Source organism: Microtus oregoni, unplaced genomic scaffold (genome assembly GCF_018167655.1).
Source record: "Microtus oregoni isolate MIOR12 unplaced genomic scaffold, Mior012 000015F_ref0000493, whole genome shotgun sequence".
NCBI classification, from domain to species: Eukaryota; Metazoa; Chordata; class Mammalia; order Rodentia; family Cricetidae; genus Microtus; species Microtus oregoni.
This window is the reverse complement of record NW_024543074.1, coordinates 25,110,391-25,127,893: the sequence shown is the minus strand read 5'-3', so window position 1 is coordinate 25,127,893 and position 17,503 is coordinate 25,110,391. Positions and strand designations below refer to the sequence as shown.

Here is a 17,503-nt window from a genome sequence, read left to right as displayed (position 1 = left end):
CCTAGGATACATGAGACTGAATAAGTCTAAAATGAGAAACAGAATTCAAAATGGGATCACATACTTTTATTCCCAGCACTAGGGGGGATAGAGAAATGAGTGATATGGCTGGGCAGAGAGAGAAATATAAGGTAGGAGGAGAAAGGATCTCAGATCATTGAGTCTGAGGTTTTATAGAAACAGCATTCAGTCTGAGGATTCATAGGGAAAGGATAGTGCCTTTGGTCTGAGTATCCAGAAGATGTAAGAACTAGTGGCTGGCTGCCTACTACTCCGATTTTTCAACATTAACCCCTATATCTGACTCTGGGATTTTATTATTACTACCAATTAGTATTCACACTACATCAGGTATTAGTTAATTTGGGGGCACAAAAGTGTTCAATTACTAAGAATAAATGACTATGAGTACTGTCTTAGCTAGAGCTTCTATTACTGTGAAGAGAAACCATAACAATAGAAACTTTTATAAAGGAAAAGATTTAATTGAGACTTGCCTACAATTTCATATATTTAGTCCATTATTATCACAGTGAGAATCATAAAGGCTTTCAGGCAGACACAGTGCTGGAAAAGAATCTGGGAATTCTATATTTTGATCTTCAAGCAACATAATGAGACCACCATACTGGGTTTAGCTTGAACACAGGAGGCCACAAAGCCCACCTCCACAGTAATATACTTCCTCCAACAAAGCCACACCTACTTCAACATGGTCACACCTCCTAAAAGTGTCACTTCTTATGGGCCACATGAGTCTATGGGGGATATTCCTATTCAAACAATTGAAAAAACACAGCCATATTAAATAGACCAACCCAACCCCAAGATTTGGGGATCATCATGGAAGAAGAGATATAAAGAATGTAAGAGTCAAAGGATGGGGAGAAGTATGAAAATATTCTGGTCTCTGGTGACGATATGGCTGTTGTAAACAGTAATTTACAGAAATTGTGGTCACCTGCACAAAACTTGAACAAAACCAAGCCAGTTAAAAATTCCAACTTGAACAATTCCAGCAGCAGTTGATATCCCAATGAAGATGGAGAAAATCTTGTAAGATACCACTCCTAGATGAAGAGCTATGGATGGTTAACATTTGTTGAGAGAGGTAGCATTCATTTCCCCCAGGGATAAGCCCTCTTATTGGTTATTCAATATCAAGTGGTCAGTCTTAGAAACATATACATATAGGCAAAGCTGATGGACTCATTGGATTATGTTTCCATGTAGATTTATTTATATGTATGTGTAGCAACAAATGTTAATGAGTAGGAAGGCATGGGTATGTGAGGGTGTGTCAGATATAGGAGGGGTAAGAAGGAAGAGAGGAAAAAGAGCAGTGATGCAATTATACATATATTTTTAAATTTTTTTATTTAATCTTCCCTCATGCATTACAACTCAGCCACAGATTCCCCTCTTTCCTCCAACCCCAACCACTCCTCCAAACATATCCTCCCCACTCTGCAGTCTTTTCTCCCTTTCTCCTCAGAAATAGTCAGGCCTCCCAGGGAAAACAACCAAGCATGACTTTTCAAATTTCAGTAAGACTAGGCACCTCCCATTCTATTAAAACTGGACCATGCAATTCAGTAGGATAGAAAGGGTCCGAAAGCAGGAAAAAAGTCAAAGACAACATCTGCTTCAACTATTAGCAATCCCTCAAGAAGAATAAGCTAACAATACTTACATATATACAAAGTTCCTAGGTCAGATCCACGTGGCCTCTTCAGTTGTCAATTCAGTCTTTGTGAGCCCAGCTTAGTTTATTCTGTGGGTTTTTTTTTGTGTTGTCCTTGACCCCTCTGGCTCCTACAATCCTCCATCCCCATCATCACCAGGATTCTCCATCCTCTCTGATGGAAAATTAGCTAGGCACCAAACTATGAGTATAGCAGAATATCATTAGAAAAAAAATCATTGATATTTTTTTGCCAGTGTTGTTTGGTTCTATTCTAGAACTCTGGGATATCCAGCTTCTGGATCATGGACCTCCAGGCAGTGTCAGGAGTAGGTTTCCTCTCATGACTTGGGTCACTTCTATAATTTCTGAACCTCCTTGAGGCCACCACATTTTGTAGAGAGGACAAATTGTAAGACAAAGGTTTTGTGACTGTGTTAATGCCCCAATCCCTTTACTGGAAGTCTTGCCCAGTTACAGGAGACAGCCTATTCAGGTTCCATGTCCCCCATTACTAGCAATCTTACTTACAGTCACCCTTGAAGAATCCTAGGAATTTCCATTGTACTGGGTTTATAGCTCATCCCCAAGATGCCCTCCAACTACAGTTGTCATTCCCCATACATTCTCCCTCATTGTCCCCATCACTTGATACCTCCTGTTCCTGTCCCCAGTGCCCCAGTCCACCTGTAATATCTATTCTGTCTCCCATTCCCTCATATATTCACACAAACTCTAATGGCCTTCCTTTTCCCCTAGCTTCTCTGAGTCTGTGGACTGTAGCATGGTTATCTTTCACTTTACAATTACTATCCTCTTATAAGTGAGTGCATACCATATTTGTCTTTCTGGGTATGGGTTACTGTTCACAGAGCTTTCTGTCTCATCTGGTCCCACAGCCATTCAGTCCCAAAGAAACACAGAGGTCTACATTAACTATAAACTGGTTGGCCTAGTAGCTCAGGCTTTCTTATTAACTAATTCTTACATCTTAAATTAGCCTACAATTATTATTTGTGTTATCCATGTGGCTTGGTACATTTTATCAGTGAGGCATTCTCCTCTTGCTTTCTCTTGGTCTGGGTGACAACTGCAGACTGAGCCTTTCCTCATTCCAGAATTCTCCTGTTCTGGTTTCCCCGCCTAAAATTCCTGCCTGGCTACTGACCAATAAGCATTTTATTAAACCAGTACAAGTGACAAAAGAGTTCAAAACCATTGTCCCACAGCAGGATACCACATTCAGAATGTTCTATTTCCAAGTTTCGTCCATTTGCCTGAAAATTTCATAATGTTTTTGTTTTTAATAGCCGAATAACATCATTTTGTACTTTATTTACACATTTTATTTATCCATTCTTTGGCTTAGGAACACATAAGTTGTTTCTAGTTTCTGGCTATTACAAAAGAAAAGCTACTAAGAACATAGTTGATCAAGAGTCCTTATGGTAGGATGGAACAACCTTTGGGTATGTGTTCAGGAGTTGTATAGCTGGATCTTGAGATAGACTGATTCCCAGTTTTCTGAGAAAATGCCATATTAGTATCCAAAGTGGATATACAAATTAGCACTCTCACCAGCAATGTAAGAGTGTTCCCCTGCTCCACATCCTCCCAAGCCTGTGCTGTCACTTGTGTTTTTGATCTTAGCAATTCTGACAGGTATAAGATGAAATCCCAGGGTTTTTATTTACATTTCCCTAATGGCTAAGGATGTTGAATACTTCTTTAGGTGCTTCTTAGGTATTTGATAATCCTTTTTTGAGAATTCTTTGTTTAGATCTATACCGGTGTTTTAATCGGATTATTTTGTTTGATTTTATCTATTTTCTTGAGTTCTTTGTATATTTTGGATATTAGCTCTCTGTCACACATGATAAAAGTCTCTTCCCATTCTGTAAACTGCAGTTTTGTCCTATTAATGATATCCACTACCTTGCAGAAGCTTTTGTTTCGTGAGGTCCAATTTATCAATTGGTGATTTAGTTCCTGGGCCACTGCTGTTTTGTTCATGAAGTTATCTCCTATTCCAATGTGATCAAGACTAGTCCCCGTTTTTCTTCTATCAGGTTAAGCACTTCTGATTTAAATTGAGGTTTTTGATCTGCTTAGACTTGAGTTTTGTACAGGGTGATAGATATGGATCTATTGCATTGTTTCATGCCAACATCCAATTATATTAGTACCATTTTCAGCTCCAATTGTTTGAGTGAAGTTGCTAATTGTTCGAGGATGCATTCTTTTTTCCATTATATAATTTTGGCTTCTTTGTAAAAAAGAAAATCAAGTGTCCATGTGTAACGGCGTAAACGAATGCAGACAGATTGTAACTTCAATGGAGAAATAGACTTACAGAACCACCATTCCTGCGGAGACCAGGAAAGCAAGCACTGCAGCATGCTAACCAGATTTATAGTAAACATTAGCCCGAGGCAAACACGCCCCCTAAGGGGCGGGACTTATCCCTACATCCATGGGTGTGTGGATTTATGTCTCTGTATTTAATTCCGTTCCATCTATCAACATGTCTGTTTTATGCCAATATCATATGTGGGTTTTTTTTTTTTTTTTACTATAGTACTGTAGTATATTTTGAAATCAGAGGTGGTGATACCTCAGGAAGTTCTTTTATTTTTCAGGATTGTTTTAACTTTCCTGGGTGTTTTCTGTTCTACATATGAAGTTGAATATTGTTTTTTCAATGTCTGTAAATAATTATGTTGAAATTTGATAGGAATTGTATTGAATCTATAGGTTACTTTAGGATCTGTAGATAGTCATTTTACTATGTTAATCTTACATATCCCTGAGAATGAGAGATCATTCCATCTCCTGATATCATCCCCAATTTCTTTCTTCAAAAACTTGGAGTTCTTGCCATACAGATTTTTCATTTATTAAGACTTTTGACGACTATTTCTATTTCTTCAGCTGTTATGGGTCTGTTGAATTTGTCTTGATTTTGATAAGTGATATTTATCCAGAAAGTTGTCCATTTCCTTTAAGTTTTCCAATTTTGTGGAGTATAGGTTTTTTAAATATAACCTGTTGATTCTCTCTATTTCTTTTGCGTCTGTTGTTATATCCCCCTTTTATTTCTGATTTTGTTAATTTGGATATTCTCTCTCTGCCTTTTGGTTAGTTTGGATAAAGGTTTGTCTATTTTGTTGATTTTCTTAAAAAACCAACTCTTTGTCTCATTGATTCTTTGTATTGTTTTCTTTGTTTCTGTTTTCTTGATTTCAGCTCTCAATTTAATTATTTCCTGCCATCCTTTTCTCTTATGTGAGTTTGCTTCTTTTTGTCCTATAGTTTTCAAATATTCTGTTAATTCACTAGTGTGGGTTTTTTTTTCAGCTTCTCTTTGTAGGCAGTTAGTGCTATGAACTTTCCTATTAACACTACTTTCATTGTGTCCTATGAATTTGGGTATGTTGTGTGGTCATTTTCATTGAATTTTAGGAAGTCTTTAATTTCTCTATTTTTCCTTGACCCATTGATAATTCAGGTGGCCATTTTTAATTTCCATGTGTTTGTGGGCTTTTTGGAATTAGTATTGCTGTTGACTTCTAGTTTTAAGCCATGGTGATCTGATAAGATACATCAGGTTATTCCAAGCTTTTTATTTGCTGAGGTTTGTTTTGTTACTGAGCATGTGGTCAATTTTTGAGAAGGTTCCATGAGGTGCTGAGAAGAAGGTATATTCTTTTTTGTTTTGATGGAATATTCTATAGATGTCTGTTAAGTCCATTTGAGTCATAACATCTGTTAGTTCTCTTATTTTTCTTTTTATTAAAAAAATAACCTAATTTTTAAAATGAACACTGTACAACTGAATAATATTCCATAGCATATATGTACCGTATTTTCATTATTCATCAGTTGATGTTTAAATTAGAACTTGAGCCTTCCTTACAACCATTTCTGCTTCTCTTGTCAACCAAAACACAGAGAGTAGACACGTCATTCTTCTTGGAGTTACTGAAACCAATATATTAGAAAGCAAATGTGGTTGTTTTACTCAGCCAGAGCAGGCAGCACTTTGTCTAAAATACTGGATACGTCCTTATCCCACTTACTATTTTCACATTCAAAAACATAAGTTAATCATCTCTATGAGCCAAATAAGATTAGACCAATAAGGATCAAGATTTCCAGGAGTAGAAGGTTTGAGTTTTATTATTATGATTACAGAACTTCATCAAAGAGATTACCCCCAAGTTCAGTACTGCAAGGAAGGAAGGAATTATAAATGCCATCAATGACCTCATGATTCATGCTGAACTCATAGAATAGGACATTAGGAAATGGTCTCACATAAAATGAGACAGGTTGGGGTAAGGTTGGTAGTAGGTACAATTATAGTTTTCATAGAAGCTAAGAAGGCAAAATACATAAATAGGCAGAGGAATACAAACTGTGTTTCTATTTGCTTGAGGAAGCATTAAATATGCCATCTCTCATTAAATTCCCATCCTTTTCATTGGCACACATAGAAATATTATTGATGAACTTCAAATTTTTCCATAATGTTGTGTATATGTATAATTTTGCAGGTACTCAGTTATTTTGAATTGAGATGCTATATTTGAAAGCCATCCCAGTGTGTATGATTTTGTATAATCTTATTCTACTTAAAACAACTGTTGGATATAGAGTTGACTTAATCATTAAAGATTGGGATCATAGCCAAAACTTACAAAACTATCCATGGTTTCTTGTGAAAAATTTTCTTGTATAAGAAACTTTAAATCATTAGTAATGAAAATAATTTATTATAATCTGGGATGGTTTTCTAGTCAGATTTTTCATTTCCCCCTCTGGCAAAATGGGCTCCAGTCAAGCAGAACTCTACTCATTACCTGTGTGAATATGCATCTTTCCACTCGGTTTTTATATTCTTGTGACTGAAATAAGTTTATTCATCTTGTTTACTGTTGCTATTTAAATTTTATATTCCTTTAAGTAGAGGATGGAGTGATAAGTGACTCTAAATGTTCTCCACTAGAGATCCCAGAATTAAATTCATCCTAGAAAGGTCCTGGGTAATTACAATGTCTTTAATGAGTGATAGTAAATCTGGATTCCTAAGAGATATATGGCCCCTAAGGCTTAGAAATGTCCACAGAGTGGTTTGAGTAAGGATGGAACATATAGGCAATGGATAAAGAGGTGAATAGATCCTGTGCCTGTGAGTAACATAAAGGTAAGGACACTGAACTAGAAACTTTGAAAACCTCTGAATATCTAGTTAAATTCAGGAAAATAAGTAGGTATATTGCTCTGAATCAAAATGAATTTCCAGTGTGGTTTAGGGCAATTTTAGAGGTATGATAACATTCTTCGTTTCTGTCTCCCAAGACATCCCCACATTAGGGAAGTATTTGTTTCATAGACATCATATAACTGCTTTTATATTGATGGATTTGTTATAATTACTCATTCTATAATTTTCTCTCAATTTTACACCTCTTCAACACAAGAGCAGTGTTGCTAGATGGAGTTTACTGCTGTAATATTGAATGGTTGTTTATGGTATATTGATTTGTGGGATATTAGCAAACTCTGAACAGTGTCCTACCCAAGGTTATGATCATTTTTGTTGCACAAGTTCACAAGTCTGTGTTTTAGTGGTAACATCTTTGACTGATCCTAAGTGCAATTTATCAAGGAAGACATTAATGTCATGAAGATGTTCATGTAAAAGTAAAAGAAGAGCTACAGATTCTAACTCAATGCTCCTATAGAGTCTAAGAAAATATGTAGTAGTACCAAATGTTAGAAACATATTACTTTGGATTTTTATTTGCTGTTTAATTTGGGAACGGTTGACTGAATAGCTAATGACAGTATGTAAATTCACTGGCACATCAGTGATAAGAATTGATGGTGATTTCTCTGTCTTCTGATCTTTGCACACATGCCTACCTAAGACAAAGGTACTGTTACTTTACAGAAGGAGAAACTGTACATGGTGGCACAGGCCAATAATGCCAGTGCTTGAGACGCAGAGGCAGGAGTGCTGCATGTTTGAGGTCACACATAAGGAGAGCATCTTTATATATGGTCCATGATATTTTCCTGCATGTTTTCCTCCTCTGAAGTGCTAATACAAATGTCTAAGCATGTAAATTCTAAATTCATCTGTTTGAACACTGTCAGTCTTTGAAGTTACAAGCATTCAGATTTTGGTATAGTGTTAGAGAAACTTGATGCTTCTCTTTTGTCAGCTTTGAGACATCAAAGGTCAGTTTAATGTGCAATCACAGAATAATGTGTGTGTATGAGTGGTGTGTGTGTGTGTGTGTGTGTGTGTGTGTGTGTTTATGTGATCTCTTGCATGTGAGTTATAACACAAACTGCCCAGTGTTAGAAACTGATAAGGCCAATGTTTGAAGAACTGTCTAGAATTTTTGAGTCTCTGAGGAGAGTGGAGGATCCAGACTTGTATCTAAGGCAAAATATGAAAACCCTTCTAAAATATACTGTCTTTTTCTTTTAATTCTCTCATCTGATTGCATAAAGAAAATCACCTTATGAAGTGTTAGTTACATTACTCAAAATCTACAGATTAAATGTCACCTTTGATTGCCTTCATAGCAACTAGTATTTTTCAAAAATAAAACATCATGCTTAAACTGACATGATGCATAAGTTAATCATCACATACAGCATAGACATCAGAGGAATAACTCAAATCAAGTTTCCAAACTAATTTTGCTGCTTTTTTATAGTTCATAAAATTTTATCATATCAATGACATTTTGGGATTAAATCATAATGGATATTTTTGGGAGTCATCTGTATTACTGAGGTGTGATAAAATGACTAACTTTGTAGAAATGTAACATTAGATCTATGATACTCATTGTAGAGTGTAAAATTTAGGATAACTGATCAAATCTTTCAATTATTATTGGGATTTTTTTACCTTTGAATTAAAAAAATGTGTAATAGTTTGAGAATGATGTAACAAATGCTCACTGCCCAAATTCATGCAATGGGTCAGGTACTGACCCCAGTTGGAGATTAGGAATGAATGCAAATGGTCAAATGAAATAAACTCATGTGTGACATTTCTTGCATATAGTTTACCATTGGTGGGAAGATAGCTTAAAACAGTTATCAAAGTATTAAGTGCATGGAATACATATAGGATGTAATGGGACATGGGTGAAGGCCTTATTGATATGGGGAGATAGAGTATATTTAGTTGTTTACGCGTTGCATAATATGCCTTACATATGAATGAGGATGAGCGAGATGAAAGAGAAAGAAAGAGGAGGAAATAATATTCAAGTGGAGAAGAAACTCATAAATTGGAAGGTAAAGAGTTTTACTGCAGCATTGATAAAGAGAGAAGTCCAAGTGACAATGTAAGAATATATAAGGAAGGGTATAACTTTGGTGCACATGAGATAATGAAACAGCATTAGTGTACAGATAATGAAATGAGGTTTGTGTCCTTGACAGGAGCTTTATCCTTATCCTCAGAGCAACAGTGGTAATCTGAAGAATAAATCAGAAAAGAGATAGTGGTACTCTGGTGTTAGAATGCCACAGTGTAAAGGAGAAGAGAATGGTCACGAGACATGGGAACATGGAGATAAACTGAGTCTGCTTCTGTATTCCAGTAAAGACAAGGTGGGATCCTCATATATGAATATATTCTCACAGAAAGGGATGGATGAAATAGGAGGTGAATGAAGATAGATTCTGTATTATTTATGAAAGCAGTTCAAGGTAAGGAAAAATAAGTGGATTAAAAGTCACAGACTTCTGACTCAAATTGAGTTTCTTTCACTGTACTATGGGACACTGGAGAAGAGAATGAGGAATGCTTTAGAAGAAAAAAATTGAAAAGATAACTTTCATATGGGGCTTTTGAGCTTCTGATGCCTGTCACAGTGCAATGGAGGGAAGATGATTAGTGAAAGTGAAGCAGAAATCTGTATATTACAGAGACATGGATGTCTGAGTTTGAAATAGTAATGTAAAGCATTAGAGTATGTGAACTTCTTTTGAAATTTATGTAAAATTAGGATGTTAAAGCTCATCCAATCTTCATGAACATCAATATACAATATAACCTAGAACAAAGTACAAATAAACAAACTACAGTTACCCATGATGTGTAGACAGTAGGAGAGAGAAGCATTAGCTCATTTTGTATCTCTGTAGATATGCATAGAACTGTTTTAGAAAGACTGAAAAATAGAAATCTCTTAATAAAAAGTTGAGAAAATCATTTGTGATGGCAATGATTACAGATATTTAGAATTAGAGATTATTATTACAATAACTGTCAAATCTATTTTTGTAGAATATATATCATTAATCTACATTCGTTTATATTTTGAATTTTTAGGGGCACTGATGTTTTCTCATTAGGACTGTAGAGGAAAAATTACAATGAGCAATAAAACTTTTACCTCCCAGTTCCTGCTCTTGGGCCTGGACATCCCCCCAGAGCACCAGCACCTGTTCTATGCCCTGCTCCTGGCCATGTACCTCACTACTGTCATGGGGAACCTCATCATCATCATCCTCATTCTACTGGACTCCCATCTTCACACACCAATGTACTTGTTTCTCAGCAACTTGTCCTTCTCTGACCTCTGTTTGTCCTCTGTCACAATGCCCAAATTGCTGCAGACCATGAAGAACAATGACCTATCCATCCCCTATGCAGGTTGTCTGACACAAATGTACTTCTTAATAGTTTTTGGAGGCATGGAGACTTTCCTTCTTGTGGTTATGGCCTATGACCGCTATGTGGCCATCTGTTTCCCCCTTCATTACACCAGCATCATGAGCCCCACGCTCTGTGTGTGTCTGGTAGTGTTGTGCTGGGTACTTACCGTGCTGTATTCCATGTTGCATACCTTACTCCTGGCTAGATTGTCATTCTGTGAAAACAATGTGATCCACCAATTTTTCTGTGACTTATCTGCCCTGCTCAAGTTGGCCTGCTCTGACACTTATATTAATGAATTAATGATATTTATCTTGGGAGGGCTTTTTAGTGTCATCCCATTCTTACTCATCATTGTGTCCTATGTGCAAATTGTCTGCTCCATCCTAAAGGTTTCATCTGCTCGGGTTATCCACAAGGTCTTCTCCACCTGTGGCTCCCACCTGTCTGTGGTCTCACTGTTCTATGGAACACTTATCGGTCTCTACATATTTCCATCAGCTAATAACTCCAATGTAAAGGAGACAGCCATGGCCATGATGTACACTGTGGTGACTCCCATGCTGAACCCCTTCATCTACAGCCTGAGGAACAGAGACATGAAAGAGGCCTTGATCAGTGTCCTTTGCAAGAAGAAAATCTCTTTATAGTGGCAACACTGATATTTACTTAAATATGTCTAGTAAATATATTAATATTTATATTACAAAATGTATATCTTAAATGAGACAAACATTTAGTGGCATACTAGAAACAAATTTTTCAAATTAGTTCAGTTAAGAAATGGGGCTTTAGTGACTCAGTGATGCCATCTTCTGTCTTTAATGTGGATTCTTGAAAATCATTAGATAAGATCTCCATACTTTATATTACTGTTATTCCAAGGTTTTGTGATTTTTTCTTCTGTTTTTATTAATTTTTTTTAATTAAAAATTTCCACCTCCTCCCCAACTCCCTTCCCCCACCACTTCCCACTCGGCCCTCCCCTCCCTCTCCCTCTCCAGTCCAAAGAGTAGTCAGGGTTCCCTGCCCTGTGGGCAGTCCAAGGTCTTCCTCCCTCCATCCAGGTCTAGGAACAGGCTAGGCTGGTTTTGTGATTTTATGCAAATTTCTATGTTGGTTGCAGTATACTTTTTAAATATTAACAAATTATATATAATTTATATTGATGCTCAGTAATCTATTTCTACTTATGTATTCTCTCATGCCAATGCATTCAAGGCTATTCCCTATTTTGCCTTCTATTAGATGCAGTGTATAGTTTAATGTTGAGATCTTTGATCCACTTGGTTTGAATTTTATTCTGGGTGACAAATATGGATTTATTTGTGTTCTTCTACATACTGACATCCAGTTAGACCAGCACCATTTGTTGAAGATGGTTTTTACTTTTTTGTATATTTCAGGTGTTTGTATCATAACTCAGGTGTCCACAAGTGTGGGGTTTATGTCTGGGTCTTTGGTTCTATTAAATTGATCAACATGTCTCTTTTAATGTTGATATCATGCATTTCCGATACTATAGCTCTGCACTACAGGTTAAAATTAGTGATGAATATGCCTACAGAACTTCTTTTATTTTTAAGAACTGTTCTAGCTATCCTGTTTTTTTTTGGTTTTGTTTTTTTCAAATGAAACTGAAATTGTCTTTTCAATTTCTGTAAATAGTTGTAGTAGAATTTTGATCGCTTTTGGTAGGATGACATTTCTACTACAATAATTCTACCAATCAATGAGCATGGTAGAGCCTTCATTTTTTTAAAATATATTCTTCAATTTCATTCTTTGAAGATTTGAAGATTTTGTCATACAATTCTTGAGCTTGCTTGGTTAGGGCTAGACCATGATTTTTTTTTATATTGTTTGTGGTTATTGTGAAGGGTGTTGCTTTAATTAGTGGTGGTCTGACTGGATTCTGAGGTTATTTCAATTTTGTATTTTTTGACACTTACGTTGTCATTGATTATGTGGTCAATTTAGGGGAAAGTTCTGTGAGGGGCTGAGAAGAAGGTATATTCTTTTGTGTTTGGGTGAAATGTTCTGTAGGTATATAATAGGTATGTTTGGTTTAAATGCCTGTGAGCTCCAGTATTTCTCTGTTTGGTTTTTGTCTAGATGACCTCTATATTGGTAGTAAAGGAGGGTATTGAAGTTTCCCACTATCAATGTGTGAGGCCCAATCTATGGTTCAAGGTCTAGTAATGTTTCCTTTACAAACATGGATGCCCTTGCATTTAGGGCATAGATGCTAAGAATTGAAATGTCATCTCATTTGATTCATACTCTGATAAATATGAAGTATCCTTCCCTATCTCTTTTCATTGATTTTGGTTTAATCTATTTTGTTAGATATTAGACTGCTGATATTAGCTTGCTTCTTAGGTCCATTTGCATGGAAAAACTAACTTCAACCCTTTATTGTGATATAATGTCTATCTATATTTGATGCTGATCTATCTTTCTTGTATGCAGAATAAGAATAGATCCCTTTTTTTACATTCATTCTGTTAGACTGTTTATTTTATCAGACAATTGAATCCATTGATAATGAGAACTCAAGAACAATGGCAATGGGTTTTTGATCCTACTGCACATACTGGCTTTGTGGGAACCTACGCAGTTTGGATGCTCACCTTACTAGACCTGGATGGAGGTGGGTGGTCCTTGGACTTCCCACAGGGCGGGGAACCCTGATTGCTCTTCGGGCTGACGAGGGAGGGGGACTTGATTGGGGGAGGGGAAGGGAAATGGGAGGTGGTGGTAGGGAGGAGGCAGAAATCTTTAATAAATAAATAAATAAATAAATAAAAAGAAAAGCTGGCTAGAAATAAGCCAGGCTAAGGCTAGGCATTCATAAGAAAGAAAGAAAAATAAGAGTTATCAATGACAAATAATTTTAATTCCATTCCTTTCTTGTTGGTGGTGGAAGTGGTAGTGTTTATGTGTGTGACTGTGTGTGTGTGTGTGTGTGTGTGTGTGTGTGTGTATCCCTTTTTTGGTTTTCATGGTGTGAGATTATTTATTTCCTGTGTTTTTATGGTTGCAGTTAACCTTCTTGGGTTGGAATTTTCTTTCTAGTATCTTCTGAAGGACTGAATTTGTAGATATATATTGATTGAAAATTTGCCTAGGTGTAGTAGTTTTGGCTATTATCCCTGGTCTCTCAGAGTCTGGAATACATCCAGTCATGCCCTTCTGACTTATAGAGTTTTCATGGAGAAGCTGTGTTCAGTTGTAATAGGACTGCCTTTATATATTACTTAGCCTTTTCCCATGGAAGCATTTATAATTCTTTCTTTGTAATGTAATTTTAGTGTTTTCCTTATTATGTATTGAAGGGACTTTATTTTCTATTCCAGTCAATAACCTTCTAATGTTTCCTCCTGTTCTTCCTACATTGATTTTCGAATCATTTCATCGTTCAATATTTTCTTCCTTTTTCATTTCTTTGTTGTCTTTTCTGGTTTGGTGTGATCCTGAACTAATGTTTCTGGTCCTCTTACATAACAATGGTATTTGTAATGTTTGTTCCTGAAATTATCAGCCAGCAGTCCTTAATCTTATTTCCACCACACCCACAGAAAGAAGCTAGAAGGAGAACATGCAAGTCTTTAAGAATGTCTTTCATTTGCCTTGCAAAATTCCTTATGCAGCCATTTTATAGTACTTGAAAAATATGCTATATAGTTTCCCTCTTATCACATGAATTGTAATATTCTCTAGTGTACCAAGAATTAGTTCTCTTGTCTTCTTCAATTCATTCCTTACCTTCCCCTGTAAGTTATGGTATAAAAATCTCTTCCTGTATTTTAGCATCCATTGACTTTTTCATCTTCAAGATCAGCTCCTGCATAGCTTGCTGATATTCTACATGTCTGTCCAGTACATATCTTCATGTAAGGCTCTGTGAGCCATTCAGAGTAAACACACACAACTTTGAATGCTAATTTCCATCACATCTCATCTTTGTCCTTAAATGTTTTATGATGTTACCTCATACCAAATTACCTAAGAATCTACTTCCCAAAATGTATATAACTATCCATAAAAGTAGATAATGATCCAAAAAACATTTACATTGTAGCCCTTTCCACTGAATATTCTATTCACATTAGAGAAAATATAATCTCTTCAACAAATGGTGCTAGAACATCGGATAATCCCAGTAGAAGAGAGAGGACTAGAACATTCTTTCTCATCATGCATGAAGTCAATATACTTCATAAAAATCTATTGATCAATAAAATCAAATTGAAGAACTACATTCAAGTCTTTACTCACGGACATCTTATTTCTTACCAGGAACCTAAAATACACACTGGAGGAAAGATAAAATTTTCAACAATTCTCAAGACTCAGGCATCATTTGAAAAAGGGAGTGAAATGATTATGAAAGCCCAGGAGAGGAATGACTCCAAGGAAACAGTGTTCTTCAGACAAAATAACTCTGATGCATGGATGAACCCACAGAAACTATGGCGGCACACATGGGGTCCGAACCTCTTCCATATGTACCACTTTTATGTTGTCCATTCATCATTTGATAGAGATCTTGACTGTTCCCATTTCCCAGCTATTGTGAATAGAACATCAATAAACATGGATAGCCACATACCAGTCTAGTAAGATGTAGAATTCTTTGGGTATATGGTTTAGATATTAGATAGGTTTTCTACTAATATCTATAGTGGTTACACCAGTTTTCATTCCCACCAACACCATATAAGGGTTCTCCTTTTCTTACATTTCACCAGGATTTGTTTCATTCACTTTCTAAATTTTAGCAATTCTGCCTGGGGTAATATGAAATATCAAAGACATTTTGATTTTCATTTCTCTGATTTCTAAGGATGTTGAATAGTTCTTAAAAGCTCAAATCATACTATAAAGGATATGCTGCACAAACAGAAAGGGATGGAAAATATCCCTAGAAATCAATTGCATAAATCTTTATTAACCATGAAGTTTCTTAATGGTAATGAGAAAGGAACAACAGCAGCAGAGAGACATTGGATAATGGAAAAAATTTCTGAATTGGAACAACCAGTATGTTTAAAGGATGTGTTGACCTCACAATGGAAATCAGGAGATGTACTATGTTGGGGAAGGGGTTTTGCTCTTGTTTCCTTAGGAGAAAAAATATTAAAATTAAAAATTAATAAAGATTTGCTTTGAAAAGGAGAAACCTCTTGAAAAGAGAAATGACAGCTCATCCACAATGGTGACAATAATAAAGGAGGTAAGAGAAGTTCATAAGAGTTTGGGCATGGTTCTGCTCTTATCTTTGCAGGAAAATACACATCAAAAATTCAAAAGACACTGGATGTTTGAATGCCGACAGAAGGAAAAATAACTATCCACTCAGGAGCATCTAGAAAACCGAATATGGTTTATGAATCCAGATACTGGTTACACTTATGTTTATACACACTCATACACACACACGTACACACATACATATACATATGTATGCGGTAATGTATTCAGCTGGTTTTGGAGCTGGACAATGGCTCTGTACTTCTCCAAATCCAAGCTTGTTATTAAAAGGAACATTCAGAGTTTCTTCTCATATTGGGAGCCTTCTGGTATGGGACAGAAGGGAGACTTTAGGAAAAATTTTACTTTCTCCCTATCTATTTTGTTTATATTGTATTCTTCATTGAATATATGTTATATGGATGATGTTTAAGTTTTCCACGATGAGCAATATGTTTTCCTTCAGATACTTTTACTGCAGTAATCTTTGAAGTTTACAGGAAGAAGATGTGGCCCCAGAGCAACAACTCCACCTAGTTGAGATGACATCATGATGTAAACAGCACTACTATAAGATCGCTTTTTTGGGTACTAGCTGCTGAAATTGTACACCTTCTCATGACATTCTGGCCAGAACGTCTAATTATGGGAGCAGGGAAGAAGTTATCCTAACCAAGGGAGCTGTTTTTGGGTTGGCTAGAGTCTTGGCTCTAGAGGGGTTCCCGGGTGTCCAGGGGGATTTGCCCAACTAGGTCCGTGGGCAGCAGAGGAGAGGGTCCTGAAACTGGCCTTCTCCCATAGACACGCTGATGAATATCTTGCATATCACCATAGATCCTTCATCTGGTGAGGGATGGAGATAGAGACAGAGACCCACATTGGAGCACTGGACTGAGCTCCCAAAGCCCAGATGAAGAGCAGAAGGAGGGAGAACATGAGCAAGGAATTCAGGCCTGCGAGGGGTGCGTCCACCCACGGAGATGGTGGGACTGATCTAATGGAAGCTCATCAAGGCCAGCTGGGTGTGAATGAGCATGTGATCAAACGGGACTCTCTGAATGTGGCTGACAATGAGGGTGGACTGAGAAGCCAATGATAATGACACTGGATTTTGATTCTACTGCATATACTGGGTTTTTGGGAGCCTAGTCTGTTTGGATGCACACCTTTATAGACCTGGATGGAGGAGGGGCTTTGGACTTCCCACAAGGCAGGACACCCTGACTTCTCTTAGGAATGGAGAGCGAGCGGGAGGGAGAGTGAAAGGAGTGGGAGGGAAAAGGGAGAATGGGAGGAGGTGGAAATGTTAAATAAATAAATTAAAAAAATAAAAATAAAAAAATAAAAAACAAAAATACACAAACAACAACAACAAAACCAAAAAGCAAAAAAACCCTATTGACTGCTAGGAAATTATTTACAACTATACTAGACAGCAATTTTGAAACTTAACCATCATTTTACTCTTGCAGGATCCCATTAAGAGAACATTGCCCCCATGACAGCGTGAAGCAATTCTAGAAGATGACACCCCTATGCCAAAAAAGTTGTCCATAGTTGGGAATACTGTCTAGAGGTTGTTGATTATTATCTTGTACTAGATAGAGGGTTTGGGTGAAAACTATGTTTGTTCAAATAAACGGTGGGAATAGTAATATTTGGTAATAGAATGAATACTTGTGAGCTATTATTTATGGATAATTTACATTGGTATAGTTTTGTATATTTGTACAATTTCAAATTATAGTTGTTATTTTTGTTTACATTATTTGTATACCTATGCAAAGTTATTCTATCAGATTGTATATATGAATGTTTTTACCTCTGTTTAGGATATTTTGTATATTGATATAACTTTTAGGATATAT

General features: G+C 36.4%; 1 protein-coding gene across 1 annotated transcript; it reads left to right on the top strand.

The window, feature by feature from the left end:
• The first annotated feature begins 10,096 nt into the window (after positions 1-10,096).
• Positions 10,097-11,029, top strand: LOC121456716 (olfactory receptor 1468-like). Its single transcript, XM_041665123.1, has one exon. It carries the CDS (start codon positions 10,097-10,099, stop codon positions 11,027-11,029), a length of 933 nt encoding a protein of 310 aa, XP_041521057.1.
• The last annotated feature ends 6,474 nt before the right edge of the window (positions 11,030-17,503 follow it).